This window comes from Pleuronectes platessa, chromosome 16, assembly GCF_947347685.1.
Source record: "Pleuronectes platessa chromosome 16, fPlePla1.1, whole genome shotgun sequence".
NCBI classification, from domain to species: Eukaryota; Metazoa; Chordata; class Actinopteri; order Pleuronectiformes; family Pleuronectidae; genus Pleuronectes; species Pleuronectes platessa.
In genome coordinates this window covers 16,791,954-16,812,117 of record NC_070641.1, presented here as the reverse complement: position 1 = coordinate 16,812,117, position 20,164 = coordinate 16,791,954, and the positions used below count along the sequence as shown (strand labels likewise).

At 42.1% G+C, this 20,164-nt stretch overlaps 1 protein-coding gene and 1 long non-coding RNA gene across 5 annotated transcripts in view; one reads left to right on the top strand and one right to left on the bottom strand.

Annotated features, from left to right (window-relative positions):
• cep112 (centrosomal protein 112) overlaps window positions 1-20,164 on the bottom strand; it is a 126,388-nt gene that overhangs the window by 58,271 nt on the left and 47,953 nt on the right. For all 4 annotated transcript variants that reach the window (XM_053443026.1, XM_053443027.1, XM_053443025.1 and 1 more), the window contains exons 9-17: window positions 19,559-19,645; window positions 15,647-15,746; window positions 15,086-15,204; window positions 14,510-14,653; window positions 11,100-11,254; window positions 10,639-10,768; window positions 10,424-10,516; window positions 9,009-9,068; window positions 7,743-7,822 (exon numbers count right to left, since the gene is read on the bottom strand). In XM_053443026.1, coding sequence (XP_053299001.1) covers window positions 7,743-7,822; window positions 9,009-9,068; window positions 10,424-10,516; window positions 10,639-10,768; window positions 11,100-11,254; window positions 14,510-14,653; window positions 15,086-15,204; window positions 15,647-15,746; window positions 19,559-19,645 — 968 coding nt within the window. The remainder of the gene's footprint in view (window positions 1-7,742; window positions 7,823-9,008; window positions 9,069-10,423; window positions 10,517-10,638; window positions 10,769-11,099; window positions 11,255-14,509; window positions 14,654-15,085; window positions 15,205-15,646; window positions 15,747-19,558; window positions 19,646-20,164) is intronic.
• LOC128458255 (uncharacterized) lies at window positions 4,757-11,302 on the top strand. Its single transcript, XR_008342006.1, has 3 exons — window positions 4,757-4,913; window positions 10,463-10,773; window positions 11,092-11,302. It is a non-coding gene; the product is annotated as an uncharacterized LOC128458255 (long non-coding RNA).

The window sequence follows — 20,164 nt, the reverse complement described above, 5'->3', positions numbered from 1 at the left end:
CAAGACTTGAAGATTGCGGTTCACAGACGGTCTCCATCCAATCTGACTGAGCTTCATCTTTTTTACCAAGAAGAATGGACAAACCTTTCCATCTCTAAATGTGCAAAGCTGGTAGAGACATACCCCAAAAGACTTGCAGCTGTAATTGCAGCGAAAGGGGGTTCTACCAAGTATTGACACAGGGGGGTGAATACTTATGCACCCAACAGATGTCAACTTTTTTGTTCTCATTATTGTTTGTGTCACAATAAAATTTATTTTGCACCTCCAAAGTACTATGCATGTTTTGTTGATCAAACGGGAAAAAGTTTATTTAAGTCTATTTGAATTCCAGTTAGTAACAGTACATAATGGGAAAAAGTCCAAGGGGGGTGAATACTTATGCAAGGCACTGTATTTGTGTTTGACAAAGCAGAGCTACCAAGTGTGTAAGTAGATGGTATAGCACTATGAACATGCAACTTTGTGCACATACTTGCAGAAACACACACCTCTTAAGAAAACTGTAAAATTGTGTCAATGCCTGCCCACACACACACGTATTCAAAGTTCACTTTTAAATTTTTTAATGATTAGTAGTCAAGGAAGCAACTTTCAGTGTTTATAAGGACAAAACACAGAATGAAAAAAACAGAGAGACAGAAGAGATGAAAAAAAACAACAGCAAAGGAAGGCAATAAAAAAGCAAAGAACAGAAGCTGAGGATTGAAAGAGGAATGTACAAGCTTTCTCTCCTCTTTATAGTGTTCAGTCTCTTTGTAATTTTGGTCTCTCTCATGTTGCACATCAAACGACAAAGAAATTGTTTTTTTTCTCCCTCTCCCAATTTTGTGTACTCTGTAATTATTAATCAGTCTGGTTGCATTACTGCCTTCCAGGCGCAGACAGACACAAAGGGTATGTGGAGAGGTTAAGATGGTTAAAGACGGAGAGAGAGAGAGAGAGAGAGAGAGGAAGATGGAAAGGAGGATGTCACAGAAATAGCAAGTTTTGGAAACTTCCAAAGCAGGACAGAAATGAAGTAGGTGCGTGTCGTGCTTGAGAGACGACAGAATGCGCGCGTGTGTATGGGTGTGCGCACGTGCGAGTATACAGCCCTTTGTTCGTGAGCCACAGCCTCAAACTCTGTGTGTGACTGACAACTCCACTCAAAGAATGCACTATGACTGAGTTGGAGGTGGCTGCTGGGCCTATACCTCTGAGGATACACTGAAAATCTCACTGCAGCTAACTTCAAGAATGTGACAGCCTGAAACATATCATGCTCTAAAGCTGAGGACAGCAGGTAAACACATGGCAACTTCAGTGATTCCTGGGAGAATAATTCTGTGTGTGTGTTTCTGAATGCGTGTGGTCACTGCAGCGGTAGACAGTGTGTCACCATCAATAACAGAGCGATGAGGGCGAGATGAGAGGACAGAGAAAAAAGAGTCAGGGAGGCCTGGCAGGGAGAAACAGAGAGGGAAAGGAAGGAGAGGGGTGCCAGCGCCAGGGCGGCCGGTTGGCTTTAAATGGATCTCTGGTCAGAAAAGTGGAAGGAGAGGAGGTTCAAATTAAAGATGTGCCTTCTCTAAAGAGGAAGTCCTCTCATCCCTCAATGCTAAGCAGTTGTTTAAAGGGGAGGTAGAGAGGGAGGAAAGGAGAGAGGAGAGTTTGTGTGAGAGAGGGTGAGGGAGCTTCCGCCATCCAGCCGCCCTGGCAGACAGGAGTGGTGCAGGGATGCCGGTGTTTTCCGGACTATCCTGACCACAATGCCACGTGCTGCCTGTGTGCGCCACATGCTGGATATAGACCCAGAGCTTCATGTATATAAACATTCACATGCAGTGAACGCACATTAAAGTCAATGCACACGTAAACAACTCTTAATTACTTATGCAAATTTTCTTTTCATGTAAGCAGAGTATTTGAGAATTGTATGGGCAGCAATGTGGGTGGAGCAGCGCAGGGAAAAGACTGACAAACACACTAGAATGCACGCTTGCCTCTGTACGCCTCTGGTCTCCAGTATAAAAAGAAAGAGTGAGAGTGTGTGTGCACACGTGGTGTGTGCGCAAGTGCATGCGAGTGCCCGCGCATCTGTGTCTGTGAGCTCATCCAAACGGAATGATAACGAATCCACAGACACATCAAAGGGGCCTGGAAAAAAGAGAGGGAGCACATAAAAAGAGAGAAAATGCAAAACTGAAATATTCAGCGCCCTCTGAAGAAAAAAATAAAATGGGCTTGGTTTTCATCCTCATCCCCAGAGAAAGAGAGAGGGAGAGGAAAAAAAGAGACAGAAACAGACACAGAATAAGAGACAGACCACAAATAAGTGAACACAAAAAAGAGACAGCACAAGGGCAAGAAAATATTAAAGACAGAGAGAGGAGGAGTTGAAAAGAGAAGAGGAGAAAACAGAGAATCATTGAGTTAGATGGCTTTAAAATTGCCTACAAATGTGGTCTGTTTATGAAACAGCATTTCACAACACGATATGAAGCAACACAGCCACATGCACGGAGAACGAGGCTTCATTATTATCATCACCGAACGCAGCATCGGGACGCCACAGTCATCCGGCCACTTGCTAGGAACTGTTTCTTCCTCAGCTATGGCCACCAGCTTCTTTAAAAATAAATTAGCACTTCCTGATTGTGGATTCTTAAATCAAACTTTATCTTTACAACCGTTCCTGTGATTTGTCTTACTTTTTTTCTTTTGTACTTATACCTTTTCCATTGGGAGTTCAACTTGTGACACGGCAGAGGGCTTAGTGCCTTGCTCAAGCATTTGTAAATGGGACAGATGACATTTCAAATTATCTTTACAAAGTGTCTCCGATGATACGTTCACACTCCAAACAACAGCGAGGATAGAAGCTGTGATTTTCCCTCGCACTAGTTAGTGTCCTACCTCAAAGCCAACTACACACCCTAAGGAGAGGGAAGGATGAAGAGGAATCTGGTGCAGTCCGGGCTGACAGTACCACTATGTGGGTGGATAAACATGTGGGTGAGACAGAACAAAAAGAGACACACACACGCTGTCTCTCTACTCCAAATGGCTCTGCAGTTCAGTTAGTTGCAATGCAGAAAAATTAAAGTCATTTAATATTCCTACACAACTGCTTCAGTATAATTCAGACACAGTGCACCGTGATTTTATCTCTTCTTTTTAAAAACACAACTTAAGCTACAGCTTCAGTCTTGATCCAGCAGAGTGAGTTATATCTTTTCTAGTGGAGAACAGATCTCACTCATCACATCACAAGCGGGGGGGGGGGGGGGTTCTTGCTTTTGCTGTGCATTTAAATGCTATTTGGCTTTATGAATTATGCAGACTACAGCATAAAATGCTAAATCAACTAGGCACGAGTCCCTAAAGTAAACATACTGTATTTACATATCCAAAACATTATACAATATTATACAATGGCAAATTAAGCTGGAAGGTTTTTAATTAAACAGTGAAAGCCCTAAAGACAATCTATCCGGATTGAGCTGTTTCAGAGTGACGCAGCCGGCTCTTGGATAAATCAATACTGACGCTGATGTTTGTAAGTAAGCTAGCTTACTGTGGAAATGTCAAATTTTGTTATGTGTGACAATCATGTTGGTACGGCGAGACATTTAACATCATTACAGCACGATATGAAAATGTCAAAATATCAAATGAGACTAATTTTGAGGAATAGAAACTGCAACAAGCAGATACGACAAATTATATCTGAATGACTAAATGTCAAGAATACTTTTTTCAGAGCACAAACTCATTATCGGCTTCATTATCTTTCAGTATAATTCAATATTTGACAAAAGAAACACTGGGTAGACTGACTTCAAAGCATTACACTCAATTGCAATAACACAGGCTTTTCTTGTTGATTTTTTCAGATGCTTGTTTTGGGGCTAGAATTTAAATACATTTAATAATATAAAAACGTATATCTCGTATTAGGATCGTCTCTGAAAATCCGAGAGTATCTGAGACTGTAATTGTCCGTTAACTCCGAGAGGACCCAGTTTAAGAGCTCTTTACTGTTTTCCATTTGCCAGGTCTGTGGGATTGGATTGGTGATTAACCCATCTCCATCCTCTCCTTTCAGTGCAGTTGCCACGGGAGTAGATATTGAGCCCCGCTGAATCTTTTCAATATTCAGGATCCATACATCCACCTGCTCCTGCACCTCAGCACTTACTGGGGCTGCAGGCTGTGTAGCCCGGACTCAGCTATACCTCTGTGTTCCTCTCTCTGGACCACCACCCCTGCTTCCCTCCATCTCTCCTGTCATGAGACAGGAATGCTGAGAAAGATAAGACCACTTCAAAGACCCACACAGATGTCGAGTACGCAGTTCTGCACACGCATGAGATAACATAAAAAGGACATATCGATAATTCCTACACCTTTAAGAGTAGAGGGAGTCTATCACATTCAAGCATTTGGGTTTACGTGGACACACACTAAGAGAGACACACAATGACAGACACAGACACACACTGTTAATAATTGGCCAAAATACTCAGTTCTTACTTCTCAAGGTCTCTTTAACGATAGCTTGATGGTGTGCTGTGAGAAAGCATGAGGAAATAGGAGTAAAAAAAAGAAGCTAAGGATGAAGAGACTTAGTGAGAGAGTGGGTGTAAATTCTACACACCGTGACAGTGAGTGTGGTGAGTGTGTGCACTGGTTTGGACAGGCACTCTCACAGCCAGTAGCCACTCATGAAGACGAGCGCACTTTCCCTCCAGCTGCCTACAGTAGAGGCTGCTTCTGCCACTCCTCACTGGAAACTATCAAACTGAGGAGAAGTTGCTGCCGAGACGCAGTGAGAGTTTTCTTCAGCACGGCACCACACCTAACCAGGCACATGTTTTTATAAAGCCAGCCGGGCGCCAAGTGGCAGGGAGGAGGAGGAGGAGGAATCGGTATGGAAAACAGCCTTTTCACCGAGAGAGAAACACTGTAATGTAGAAATTAAGTTGTTTTCCTTTCCCCCCTACTTTAACCACTCAGGCGGCTTTTCTGATGTTTCGTAAATCGTGATTTGGAGGTCATTGTTGCAAAAGCAGGCAAGCTGTTTTCAAATGAGCTCCCTCCATCTTTTTCCCCCTCTGTAGTGCATCGCTCCATCTCTATGCTAATGCCCTGTAATGATCTGAGGCACGATGGGATGAAAGACGAGGAGAGAAACTTGTTCTCGGCACAGCTTTGTAGTGCTTTCTGTTGTTGTTGCTATAGTAACAAAGCCCTGGAACTGAAATTGGCACAGCGTTGCCTATTTGCACGGCAGGACCATACAGTCTACGGGCAGGACGGGGTGATGTTGTTTTTATACAGGAAAAGAAAGAGTGGGTGTAAACCATGGAAAGAATGGGGTGTGGATAACAGCTACTGTATATACACAGCCTATGAACAGCTATTGTCTGTTGTTGTCACTCTCTTACACAGAGGACATAAAATGCAAAGTGTGTAGGTACTTTTTGATGCATTGACTGAATTGTTAATGATGTTTGTGTTGATAAACTTGATATAATTGTTATGTAACAATATGCACACACAAAATACATATCATAAGAAAAGGTACGTAATGCAGTGTCTGGCACATGAAAGCACATTGAGCAAATCTACTAAGATTCAATTAAAATTTATAATAGATTCTACACACACACACACACACACACACACACACACACACACACACACACACACACACACACACACACACACACACACACACACACACACACACACACACACACACACACACACACACACACACACACACACACACACACACGGTCTTCCTTTGACTTGCTTTGCCTTCTTTGAAGTTCTCCTGGATCACCTTTAAAGGCCGTCAGCGTTGCCACGGCAGCAGGCAGGTAGCAGACATCAGACTGCTTAGTGTGTGTGTGTGTGTCTGTGCGTGTGTTTTTGTGTGTATGAAGCCTGAGTACTTAATTAGCTAAGAGTCCAATGGGCCACTTGCCGTTTCTCAGTGTTTTATACTAAGTGAGGGAACGACTGGCTCGTTACTGATACTACTAACAAGGATAATTCATGCGCCACTGGATCTGTCTGCTGTGCTTTAGCTCGTCCTCTGTTGTAGAGCTGACAATGACAAACAATAAGCAGGCACAACCGTCAATGTCCCTTTGCGATCCTTACGCAAAACTTGTTTTCATGTTCTTTCACACTGACAGAAACTAAATGGAACAGCAATAGTAACTATCCTCTAAAGCTTAACACAAATTCTTCCTCACAAACACACACCAAAAAAAGGATTTATCCTTTCTTTCTGATGCCTATAAAGACACACATTGCCTTGGGCAATTGATGCGCAAATCATTATTTGAAATCCACAGCATCTCGGTTGCTAATATATTGTGATAAACAATTGAAAATCTCTCAGGATGGCACTGTGACTAGCCTTGGCCATGCATGACCAGAACTGGAAATGAGGTTGCAGAATGTGTTCATTTGTGCAGAACAAACTCATTTCATCAGGAAAAGTGTCATCTATTTGTGACCAAGTAAGGCAGGTCTGTATGGGATTAATTACCAAATGGAATGCACTGACTGAATGACTCTTATATTATACTTATACCGCATTACTTTCATTATCATGTCTCACGTTAAAGCTGCTTTCAGATGTACGTGTACTGAAGTTGGGACGTTTACCTGGAATTTTCCAGAGGGTCTATATGGGAGAATGCAAATGTCTGAGTCAGTAGCAGGTGACTTTTTGGGGAAACTTTTCCTGCCAGCTTCTAAAATATCTTGAAAATGTACAAATAGCCATTAGAATTGGCGATATGAGGTCGTTGATGTGCTGTAAACAAAAATGCTGATTTCCACATTTATTATGGTTTGGACGGTTTGATTTAATTAGTAGTATTAGGTTTGATTGCTCTTCTCAAACAAACAACACAAATGCCTGCTACATGTGAAGTTCTGATCAGTAAAACTTCTCATCAGTTTCCAGCCTCTCTACTCAATCTGTGAGTAACAAAAAAGATCAAAGGGTGTGAGCAAGGGATGGCTTGAAAAGCCAAACTCCACCTTAAATCAGAATTCATACACACCTCTCTTATGATCAAAGGCTCAAGTCAGTAGATATAAAAAACTCTCCAATACAGTTTGAAGCCACTAAGTTAAGGCTAAAATGTCTGAAAGTAATAATTGTATAATAAATATCATGCTTCAGATATATTATATACGATGGAAATGTCATGACCAAAAGGGGGTAAATGTCTGTACAGACACTAATGTGCCAACAGACCTGTCAAACAACCCTGGGCACTGTGTTTGTGTGTTGATGATGCTATGAGACTTTGATCAAGTTTGTGCACTGCCTTTTCTCTCACACACACAATCACACACGTTTTTGCAGCTATCCTTATCAGGACTTTTCATTGACTTCCATTAATTTTGGACAGCCTAGCCAAAAAAACACAAATACTTCCACTTCATAACTAACCTTAAACTAACCACAATTCACTTCTGACCATTAACCTAAAACAGGACTCAGAAATGATGTTGTCTCTCATTCAGAATGGGCTTTGTTCCCCATGACGTCCACTGGTGCTGAAAAACTCAGTGTTTATACTGGAGAAGGTCCTGGGTTGTAAGAGGTTACAAAAAGTACACACAGCACACATGAACACACAAATGCATGCAGCTTCCCTGACAGTCTTCCAGTCTGCTCCATCATGCAACAAACAACACTTTAGACTTGGCCCTCACCACCTTACCTGAGTGAATCCTCTAGTTTGGCTATCTTCCTCTTAGCCTCTGATTTCTCTTTCTCCGCCTCACTGTGGACTGCTAAAACCTGAGAGGTTGAGAGAGGGGGGGAGTAAAAGAAGAAGAGGGAGAGAGAAAGAGAGAGAGGCAGGGAGAGGTGTAAGTGAGTGCAACGGCAGACACCATCAAGCATCACTCAACAAAACTCTCCTGCCTGTGACCTTGTGCATCTGGTCTCGTCTCTTCTCTCTATCACCCCATCAAAATGTACCACCTGAGACTATCTGCCTGCGCAGAAAGGGCCTCTCACTCTGGATGTATGGCAGCCATATGGGCCCGTCTTATGTCCAGATACCATACTGTGGCCCCCTCCACATATTTCATTTAACACTACTGCGGAGTGGAAAGAGAATTCTTTCCAGGGGAAACGAAAAGGAAACTGAACCACTGACTTCTCTGTATTTCATTTTTTATTTAATCTCATGTCACCTTGAAGAAAAAAAAAACGGAAATGTGGAAGTAAGATGAAAGGACAGAATAAAAAACAGTCTGCTGAGGAAAACACGACAAAGCCACAGTTTCTTTTAGAGAGGAGGAATTAATAAAAATTCTCTCTGACCATGAAATATAAAGTGGACAGAGGCCTGTTAAGTTCTTGCAGGTGCATCAGTCAGAGGGGCCCGGTCTTTAGCTATGCCAGCCCACCACCAACACACACATCGTTATTGTGGCACTTTGAAGATGACCCAGGTGCAGCATGGTCTTTAAATCTGCTCTTCATCCAAGAAGTCTGGCCTGGTCTGGTCCAGCTCAGATCTTTAACAATGGTCTCCATACTCTTTGGTTTATGACTATGAACTATGGCTTTGAAGAGGGCCTCTCAAAAAAGAACTGGGTGTAATTTAAGCATAGGACTAGGTACACTGACAGTGCAGGCTTCTGACAGTAGAAGGTCCATTTTAGATGATTACCAAGTAACAACGACTTTGTTTGGATTTACTTACGACTCTTGTTCTCAAGTTTTTTTGAATGACGACTTGTTGCAAAAAGTAAAAAGTATCCAAGCTCCTTCATCCGGCCTTACATGTAGATCTTAATCATAGCTCTGATTTTACGAGACCAGACATAAAATCTAAAAGTATGGGGAACCAAAAGGAACATGTGACTCCATGCTTTGATCTCCACTTGACCGTAATCACTTTGTCCAGGGCTTTTTGATCTAATGACAGAAGCTGTGGAGCTCAGTTGATCAGAGGGAGCAAGTTGAAAACTACCTTTTTCTCACAGTTGATCTGCAGCTCATCTTTTTCTTGCTGAAACTTTATCTCTTGATCCTGGAGGGAAGAGCAAGCAATATGGTAATGAACGAGTGATACTGTGACATGAACAATATATTGTGTTAAATACTAAGCTACACACACACTTCACAGAGACAATCCCATTCTAACCTTAGTCATATTCATAGCTGGTATTACCATGGTGACGGCAGAAGAGACACATGCTTTTTGTGCATAGATAAGTTGTACATGCAAACATCAAATGTGCCCCAACACAGATTTAAACGTAGAATATGTAACTTCAGCCACTAGGGGTCTCTCAATCGAAACAATAACAAAACCAGTACACCACTCCTGTTAATGAAAATCTACCTGATGTAACTCAGGTAAAAAAATCCTGTTTACAGATGATGTCATGTATTAAAGGGGACATATTATGAAAATTCCACTTTTGTAGTGCTTCTACACGTTAATTTGGGTATCTGGCATGTCTACCGTCCCAAAAACGAGATTTGTTGTGGTTCCTCTATGTCAGAAACGATACGCTAGAGTGCGTCGAATGGGATTACGACCGAAATAAACGTCATAGTCACACCATGCCAATGTAGGGAGTCTCGCTACATGGCCTTGGACGAGCGAGCTAACACTAGCCGGGCTCCAGCGGCCCGGTTAGCTCGCAAGCTAACGCTAGCCGGGGAGCAGCCCTAGCTCCCAAGGGGCTCCCCCAGGCTAGGGGAGCCCGGCTCCCCAGCTAGCGTTAGCTCGCAAGCTAACTGGGCCGGTGAAGCCCGGCTAGCGTTAGCTCACTGCTGCTACCCGTCAGACATTTAAGTGGCCGCATAAACAAGGGACCCCCGGGACAAATCTAAACGTTGACTCAACTTGCTGGGGAGCTGGGGCTCTAACAGCCAGGCTCACCGGTGGTGAGGGGGGCGGGGCACTCAAAACAATCTGAGGAGGGCTGTTTTAGACAGGGTAAAATGGTGCTGTTTTAAATGATCCTTGTGGTATTTTGACCAAAATATGTTACAGACATTTCATTAAGACCCCAAGAAACCATATCAACTGTGGTAAAATGGGCATAATATGTCCCCTTTAAAGTTTAATTTGTGTAAAGCGGCCAACACCGACAAAATGATCCTCTACGAGTCAATGATACATAAAGTGGACGGTTAAAAACCGCAGACTAGCAAAATGGCTAACTGGCACGGAGTGTGTTTTTCCTTTATCATAGGTCGATTGCCCCGGAGGTTATAGCAATCACAGGCAAATCCATGGGGAAAGAGATTCTGACGCAATTAAAAGGCGACCCAAATAACTCCTGTTACTTTTCACACAATGGGGGATTTCTCTGGGTTTGAACATTGTTGAAATTTTTTTGGGATATAGTTAACAAGTCACTCAGATCATACTCTGACTTGCTGGTGTCTTCGATGTTCATTGTCCTGCAGGTGCTGTTTGAGCTGAGCCACAGTATTCTCCAAGTCTTCTATGACCTCCGACGCCTGGATGAAGAAAACAGGGAGGAAACTGGTTAGGAAAAAATGTTAATCAGTAAATTTGCCCTCAATAACAGTAGATTGATCAGGTCAGGGAGGAGGATTTGAGGTGTTGTGCTGATGTGGACCTTAGCGGCAGACAGAGCATGTTCCTGAAACATGTGGCTCATGTCAGTCTCGTGTTTGGCTTGGAGCTTCTGGTCGCTCTGCTCGTGCTGCTTGCTCTGCTGCACCTTCTCCTTCTGCAGCATCATGGTCCTGTGGTAAGTGAAGAACTTTATTCAGACTGCGTGGTTGTATTATTAATACACACACACACACACACACTAACTTACTCCTGTTCCCGCGTCACAGTTAAATCATTAGTCACTTAACTTTCTAATTGCATTAGTTACATGTTCTCAAACAGCAATTTTAAATTTAAGGATTGTTACCCTGTATCTATACTTGGCAGATTGTTATTAGCTTTCTTTCTTTTAAATTAGCTTGATAGGTGTCATATAAGTAAAAGCAGGTGTATCCTCTTCTCCCCTCTACATTTCTTGACCCCTTTCTCTCTCTCAATTTCACATGTCAAACAGCTCCAGACCGTCTGTTGGCCTCCTGAAGTTCAGCGCTGATGGATGCAATGTGGATCTCCAACTGGGCCTTCTCCTGTGACACCTTCTGACGCAGCGTGTTGCCCTTTTCCACCTCCACAGACTGCTGTTTCACCCGCAGCTCCAGCTCACGCACCGCCTGTTTCTGGATCACACGGATACACGGAAACCAATGAACCATCCAGCTTGAACCACTGAAGCCACTAAGCTGAGAAAATGTCATGTCAGACGACTGCGTGGTCCCATAGTCGAGTCAGACAGAAATCTGTTTCGGATTAACACAATTCCCAAAATTGAGAGCTGTTGGTGGTGATGTGATGTATAAAGCAGCAACGTGGCAGTAATGTCAAAGTAAATATGGACAAATACAAGTTTTACAAAAATGTTGGCTATGCAAATGTTTTTCAACAGAAAGATATTTTTGTGCCTCTATTCAATAGAGTCTATTGATAGAGGTGAGAAAACAGACAATCAGGGGGAGAGATGGGAAACGACAAACCAACAAGACCACTCACACTACGGATGTTACACTGTATGGATGGTAATATACAAGAAAACACCTCTGCATATTAGGTACATGTGTACATTTATATAATGTGAATTGATTATATGTATTAAGTGGCACAAATTAATTGAAATTTAAGCACTTTACTTTACACTAATCATTCTCATTTCAGTGTTTATTCTGAATGCCAAAAGTCCAAAGGATACAGAGAGCTTCTTCCGGCACCGCCTTTATGAAATGTCCCCTCTCTGCATACTGTCCCTCAGCAAGAGTGAGTGTGTGTGCACATATGGAAACATGGAATGCAGTGTGGGCAGGCTGATAAAGGCGATGACGGGGCGCTGATTAAAGATGGAGAATGCTAGTAGATCTGGATGATGACAGAGTCCGGCGACGACAGAGGGTGAAATGACAGGAGAGGAGGAGGCCGCGGTGCAGTTGAAAAAGTATGAGAGCAGTGCTTAGCGAGGCCGGTGAGAGAGAGTTTTGGTCTCTGTGTTAACAGCGTAGGGTGCAGAGGGAAGGAACAAGGGGCCTGTGTTGTGCTGGGACGCGTGCTGACACTTAGGTTTCTGGCAGGAGATGAGAAGAAGCACCTCTCCATACCGACGCGGGACTGGGTACACCTGGACACGCTCACTGGGAGCAAATTATGAGCCTTAATGAGGTATTTTGGAAGAAGAATTACAAGGTGTGAAAGGCAGACTACATAAGCCACACTGTAAGCTCTGTTCTCCTTCAAAGTTTTAGAAGTGATTAAGTGTTTGAAGATGAAAAAAGAACATGTTATAACAAAAAAGATTCATGCAGAGTGAATGATGACCTTTTACAGTTAACGTGTCAGAACTAAGGCCAGCGGCTGCCTGCAACACTCATCTCCTGAGGCGTGTGTGTATGAGTGCAAGTTGCGTAAAATAAGTTTTAGAGGAAGAACTGTAAGTGGAGGAAAAACATCTGGCAGAGGCCACGAGAAATGGAGACGGAAGACTTGAGGAAAAAGCTAAAAAACCAAAGGCCCCTTTAAGTTTAGTTCACTCAAGATCATCAATACTGACTGTGCATAGACAGGATTGTTTGCAAAGCTGTTACAACTAAACAGAATGATATGATTAGCTATTTGTATCAAGGCTATTCTAGTGTGCAAGTCTGATAAAAACTACGAGTGAAACAATCAGCAATGCAAATGAAAGCGTTATTGCTGCTAGTGCATATTTGCCCACTGCACAATATTAATAACATCATCATTAACAGCCATTTGGATTTGGAAGTGCATGGACCATAGTCAATGTTATGCTGCCACAATAAAGAGGTAGATACCCGCTTGTCTCTTCTTTAAAAACATCTACTCAGTCATTCTGTCTGCTCTGCCCAGTGCATCGCTTCCGTCCAAAAATAACATCTGACATATCTCTAGGCCCCGTGTAAAATCTTTGATCTGCGTTGGATAGAAATCAAACCAGGTATTGATGGGAGGGAGCGCATTCTTCATTTCACTGTTATTAAACTAGATCCAGTGTTGTGTATTTGAATGAGCATGAATCATCGATGTGTATTTGTCTTGGCTTGCACGCAACACATGTGACCTGAGCAAACTTTTCACATTCCGCCCTGGGTATGAACTTTTATTAGTAATACCCCCCCCCATAGTGAGTAGCAAAGCAGAACCCTTAGACAGATGAGCATGTAGTGCCAATGACTGTACAAACCAAGTATTCGCATTTGATTAATTGGTAATAATTAACTTGGTTTTTCTGACAGATATCTGAAAATGTCTATAAATAACTAAAACAAGTCAACAGCGCAAGAGACAATATAACCTTGACTTTGAAGGTTAAGGCAACACTGGTGTAATAACTCAGCTGAGAAGTCCACTTTGAACATCCTATCCTAGGTGTGTGTAGGTCAGACCAAACTCAGAGCAGAACAGCAGCTAATTTTAAATGACAGAGGGCTCTTTTGATTCTCTGGGGCCTTGTCTGTCTTTAATTATTAAAAGAGGGGCCTTACCACCGGCCCCGCACTGTCCAGTGTTTGATGTCTTTTAAATGTGAGCCTGCTGACAGATTAAGGCCAGCAGCAATATGTGTGTCTGTGTGTGTGTGTGATGGTTATGACAGCCCATGAATGCTGATACTGACAACAACACTATTAACGAAAAAGTGCGTTCAACTGGCCTCTGGTGTTGATGGCCTGCACTGACGAAATGTACGCGATAACACCTTAAACCAAAGTCTTTTCATATGACATCAAAGAAGTGGGGGCTGAGGGAGGTGCGTGTAAATATGTGTGAACATGCGTCTTTGAGCTGCCATGACCAAGATTTAATACACACTTGGATCAAAGACCTTTATGAAAATGACAGATATAAGATATGAGAGTCATTCTCGCCCAGAGGTTTCAGGATGTCTCGTCTCATTTGCGCCATTGTGGTGGCTTGGGCCACTAATTCAGAACCGGAGATTTGATGGATGTTTAATTCTTAGAGCTAAACGACCTGTGTCATCAGCCAGATCAGTTTATGCCAGTCGAGGTGAAATCATGTCAAATGACGTCCGGGTAAAGTTAAAATGAAACAAATAACACTTTTAAATAATGTGATAAGGGAAAAAATTCAATATCGAATTTTAATCAAAAATAGCTGAAGTTATTTATGTATTTATTATTTACATGAAACCATCATAGGGACTTTTAAGTGCTTGATTGCATTGTAATTAAAGAGTATCACCAACCACGCTATTATGTTATAGAAATTCAATAGAAGTATAAAGTCACATTAAATACAAATACTCAACTATAATACCTAAAGTGCCTCTAAACTATAATAAGCACAGCACTTGAGTAACTTTTTTTAACATTCCACCACTGAAAATAACGACACACTGATGCTGTACTCACAGTGGCCTGTGACCGGGCGTTATACTCTGCCTCCATCTTCGCCAGTCTGGTGTTGGTGTCCTCCAGCAGCTCCTGGATGCTCCCAGTGTGTTTCTTCTGCAACTCAAACTTCTCCTGCTCCAGCTCTGTCACAGCGGCATGCAGCTGCAGGAGCATAGAATAACTATCAGTCACAGATTCCCTCTCTTCTCCTCCATCCAAGGGGATTAAACACCATTATGGGTCTATGTATATTTTTCTATTACATCTGTTAAAAATTGTTCCACACGGTTGCTCATGACACCCTAACTGACCTCAAAGAGATGAGTGGAAATTTCATTAGGATCTTATTGAACAGAAACAGCATGATATGCTAGTACAAACACAATTTACCCAGGACAGAGCATTAATATTTCAGCACAAAAAAAAAAAGAAAACATACTAACTTAAGCACAGCATGAAAGAATCAGGATTTTTTTCTATCAGTACAGTAGGGCCTGGCTGCTTGCAGTGAAGTCTGCTAGTCTCATGCTATCAAACAGTCTTCCTTTAGCTCAGGGCTGCAGAATATCCAAGCCCCTCCACTTTTCCTCGTACCTTCTTCTCCCACTCGTTTTTCAGGGAGTCGGTGCTCTGATCCGACATCTTCTTCAGCTCAGCAATCTGCTTCTCTTTGCTCTCGCAGATGACCTGGGATTCCCGCAGCACACTTTGAACTGTGGGAGCGCACACAAACATACATACATACAGACAGAGCAGTCAGGCCCTGCCTCAGGGTATGTACACAGATGGACACACACATACACACAGACAAACATATACTTGGGCTCATTGTAGCGCTGTCAGTAAATCAGTCTCCATAAAGATATTGCTGTTATCAAATGGCCGGTAGCGCTTGTCTTTGCCAAGTTGATATGGTTTTCATCAAATTTTTTCTGACACAGGTGGAGGGTTGAAGAGGAGGAAAAGGCAGGAAGAAGAAAAAAAGGCACACATTATGCGATTACATTTCTGGATTGAGCAGCACAGCTGGAGAACGTCACTCTGCACCAGTTCAGTCTCTGGAATTGCAGCTTTTGGGGCTTTTTGCTCTGAGTGTTCAGAGACACTAGTATAAACATCCCTCCAGTTAACCCTGCATTTCTTGCAACCTCTCACCTTTCTTCTCCAGCTTATGGATCAGCTCTTCTGATTCCTTCTGCTTGGCCCTGTACAGGCTCTTCATCTCCTCAATCTCACCATTCTTTCGGTCCAGGATCTAAAGAGAGAGAGAGGGGGAGCGATTTCTTTAGACATACTGGAGAAGATACAGCTTTTTTACAACTAGAAAATGACAATCATGTTTACATTATGATGGTTCTTATTTAAGTGTCATTGTCAAGTGTCAATTCCACGAGTACCTATCAAAGCTATTAACCAAAAACTATCAATTGATATGTTTTACGTATAAAGTTTGCGATCACTCTGTTCGCTGCAGCGATGAGCTAACAAGGCAGGAGGAAAATCCACTAGCACGTAAACATAAAGGAGAAACATTGAAAAATGTTTTCACGAGGATGAAAAACTCCACATTTCGTTTGAGATCAAGGATATTCAAAGTACTTTGTTGAAAAAAACTGAAGGTAAACCAATGATCGAGGTTTTGGAATGTTGCTATAGGGTTTGTTTACATCCGTAATGTGTGAAAGACCCTTTATTCTCAATCATGACCATCTCACGAACACAGCATGCCGATTATTTATTTGTTATTATCTCCTCAATTGTGTATTCCAGTTTATCTTGAGTCATAAAATGAAAGATTGGGTTATTCATGAGCATACAGAACATTTACAATGCTTAATTCGCTGCATGACCTGACAAGATGTCAGCTTCCTCATGCATATCTAATCTTATAGAGAAGACGAGCTAACTGAGCGAAATGGTGACTGAGTGAACCACCTGTGCTAACGGCGCGATGAGGCGACTGCATCTGCTTGCTGCTGCCATCTGTGTGTAATTAGATAAATTAGACCATGGAGAGTTGGAGCTCCAGCAGAGAAGGAGAGTTTAGCACTCTCCACGTCGAGGAAGATGATGTCCTGGCTCAACTGTATAATGCACATATGCAATAGATGTATAACGTGTAACTGGTCTAAGCGATTGGTGTAAGGAAGTGTTGTGCGATATAACGTTCATTCTGCAATACTTGCTACTCATTGGTCATTTAATATATATCTTTTATATTCCTATTTTAGTCAGCCATTTAGCTTTAAGTTTATCCTTTTATATTTTTACATTTTGTAACTTATCTTACCTGTATTTGTTAGATATTTAAGTGTTTTGTCTTTACACACTCTTGTCTTTTGTACTTATCTTTTTATACCATTATATTAATATGTATCCTATCTTATCGTATCATATCTTATAGTATCGTTGTGCTCAGTGTGGCAGAAAGCATATTTTCTGACTGATCAGAAGGGTGGGTTTATTTCTAGTTTCTTGTAAAATACTAGTCTAATCCAGAATCACATGTAATCACAATCAACTGTCCTAGTTTCACATAACTGAATTCCCCCCTCACAGTGGAATGAAATCATCTACTTAAAATGTTAATCTCAGCCTATTTTTAACCATATCTGATAAAGGTATTGATGTATCCCATCCAATTAGCCAGACAGGATAAACAGACTTGATGCTACAATTTGCTGGCTGAAATGGCAGAAAGTAAGAGGGATTATTTTTCTGTCAGGAACTGCCCCGAACCCTGGAAGACTTTATCTCTCCCGCATTTTGTTTTACCCAAGTGCACTTAGTGACCAAGCCTGTCATCCTCTGTGTGACTGAGATAGGGGAGATGAAAGCAGGATGGGCCGGCTGGAGTAAAGTTCGCAGGACATTTAGGGAAAACAGAATTTCTTCCATTTCACCAACCCAGAGAGTGTGTTGTCTTTTTAGGGGTCCACCAAGTGAGGAAATGATACAGAGTCACGTCCAGGGAGAGTGCACTACACGCTGGGAAATGACAGCTTTTACTGTGCCCATTTCAGGCTTTTATAAGCCTAATGCACTGGGAGTTCAGTCTGGTTGTCCGTGGCTTTAACCATTAACATCAGTTAATAGAGTAAAGAGAACTGAACTGGAAGAGTAAACACAGCTACAAAATCTGGGGTTAGAACATACGTTTTCTTTCTCATGCAGAGAAACAGACAAAACTAGAGGAGCACTCAGAGAGGACATGTCTCCGCAGAGACCCAACAGTCCCCTCATGAAACCAGATTTAAGTTCATTAGATCTGGATTTTATTTGGATCTGCACCAAATTCCACACTCATAAATTTCCCTCCACCAAAACATGCCTGATTTTGTTTCAACTAGATCCATGAATAATTCGCTGAGAAGTCAACGACATTGTTGAAAAACACCCAATCTCAACGCACCAACATTTAATGGGTTCTTCCAAGTTTCATGTTAATCTGTCCAGTAGTTTTTGCGCAGGTCTGCCAAGTAACTAACAAAAACATAACCTCCTTGGCAGAGGTAAAAATCCACAACACAGATGGAATAAAATCACAACAAAAAGCCTCGGGTTTTCCCTTGTGTACCCTGAGGTCCGCAGTTAATCTCAGATCACTTGCATGTTGAGAAAATTAACATAAAGATGTGTTTCTTCACCTGAGGTTATGTTTCAGAAATGCACATACTACTGATCCACAACCATTAGCTTAGAACACCCGCCTGGTCCCTCATTACCCTCTCCATTTCAGGCATGGGGGACAATGACCAGTAGCCTTTTAGCAGCCCCTACATTATTCATAAGGAGACTAATTAAAACTAACTCTTTGCTTTCTCACCTGCCATCGGACTCGTTAGAGTGTGCCCCAGAATCACTCCGCTTTGAAGCCATTACAGGGAATACTGGGTAAAATTCTTAGGAAATTAAGTTGGACATAACTCGCAATCTGTATGTAATTAAAGAAAGACGGAGGGAGAGCGAGCTAGCTGTCATCCTGTCTCTTGTCAAACACAAAGAAGCCATGGACATCTCAAAGTGGAAAGAAAATTTTAGATTTTTTTCTTTCTTATTTATTAAAAGCTTCTGTGGCAGCAAAGGAAAGTCATAGCGAGGACGTGACAGATCCCAGGTGCTTGATCTGCAGCCTAACTGATAGGCACCTAGCGTGAAATAAACCAGCTTTACTGTTATTGCCACCAGCCGACAAAGAGCTTTGAAGAGATGATTATTTGTGGAATGGGGCGATGAGAGGACAGACTCTGTGCTTTTCCTTTTCATTAACCACCGAATGGGATCAAGAGACAACGATGGGCATTGTGGCACAGGTTAACTAGATTTCATGAGCACTAGACTCACGTTAACAGCTCTGCCTGTCCAGCTGTTGAAGAATAAATAAAGTAGAATAATTTAAGACTAATTGTGTGTGTTATAAACCAGTAACTATAAAGACTCATTATCAGCATACAGCGGACATCGTACTGGGCACAGTCGTCTTTGGATTTACATTTGAAATTATAGTTGCCTGATGAGATTGCCAAATGCAACCAAAGAAAAGCAGTAATTGTCCAGAATTGGATTCCGCCATGGTCAGACTACGCCCTTCCCTTACTGACTCTGACTTTAGATGCAAAACTGAAAGAAAAAAAAAAATTATACAAATACCTAAGAAGATGACACTAGATGTGCTGTAAAATTAAACGTGATTTTTGCAGCAGAAAATGCGTCATGTCCTGCAGGCTCTACCAAGTTGCCTCCCTTTGCCTGAAAGTACCGTTAATGATCCTGTTGTTGTAAACATGCCTGTTGAGCATAAATCTTCGGCTGCGTTATTCACATGTGGGACAAACACTGGGAAATATCCAGAGCCAACTTTCCAGAGTTCATGTCTGAAAACATGTTGTGATGGGGGACTGCAAAATTTCAAAATTGCTAACACGTAACAACAACAACAACAATCCATGCCTGTTCACAGTCAAGTCTGTACTAACTACGGCCAGAAATCACATATTGGTTGTGAAATGTTCACAGTGGTAGTTGTTGCTGGCAGAGAATCCACCAGCTTTCAGTTTGGATTCTTACTTTCTCAACATCTGCGTCGTGTCTCTGCTGCATCTTCAGTTTCTCCTCCTGGTGCTTGGACTCCAGCACTTTGATCTTCATCTCAATCTGGAAACACACAGAATACCAAATGTCATATGTGTAACACTATGAACCACTTTGAACTCTCTAAAGATTCATTTTTCCACCCCCGCCCCCCCCTCCTTTCAACTATAAAATTAAGTTGCTAAGCAGAAAACATGTGTTAAGTACAAGCAACAAATGCTGTTGTAGAAAGTTCTACGTTGAGATTTGTGTCCAAACTCTTTCGAGATGTGCGTTGGAAAAAAACCAAACAACCCATCATCATTTAGAGTGACAGGATAACAGAGATAACATAAATCAAGATGAGAGTAGATACACTCTGTCAGTCTTCCACTGGAATGCAGCTGATGATGAAACAAACCACATTAACATTTAAAAATAGTTATCATTGCACACAGCTTCAAAAACCAGTGTGAAGCTGAGATGTATCTACCTCGTGTGTGTGTGTGTGTGTGTGATACAGTCTAAAGTCACCCTATGGTAAGAACATCAAAGTGAAAGCCTGTGTGTTTGTGTGCTTGTACTCCTGCATACACACGGCAG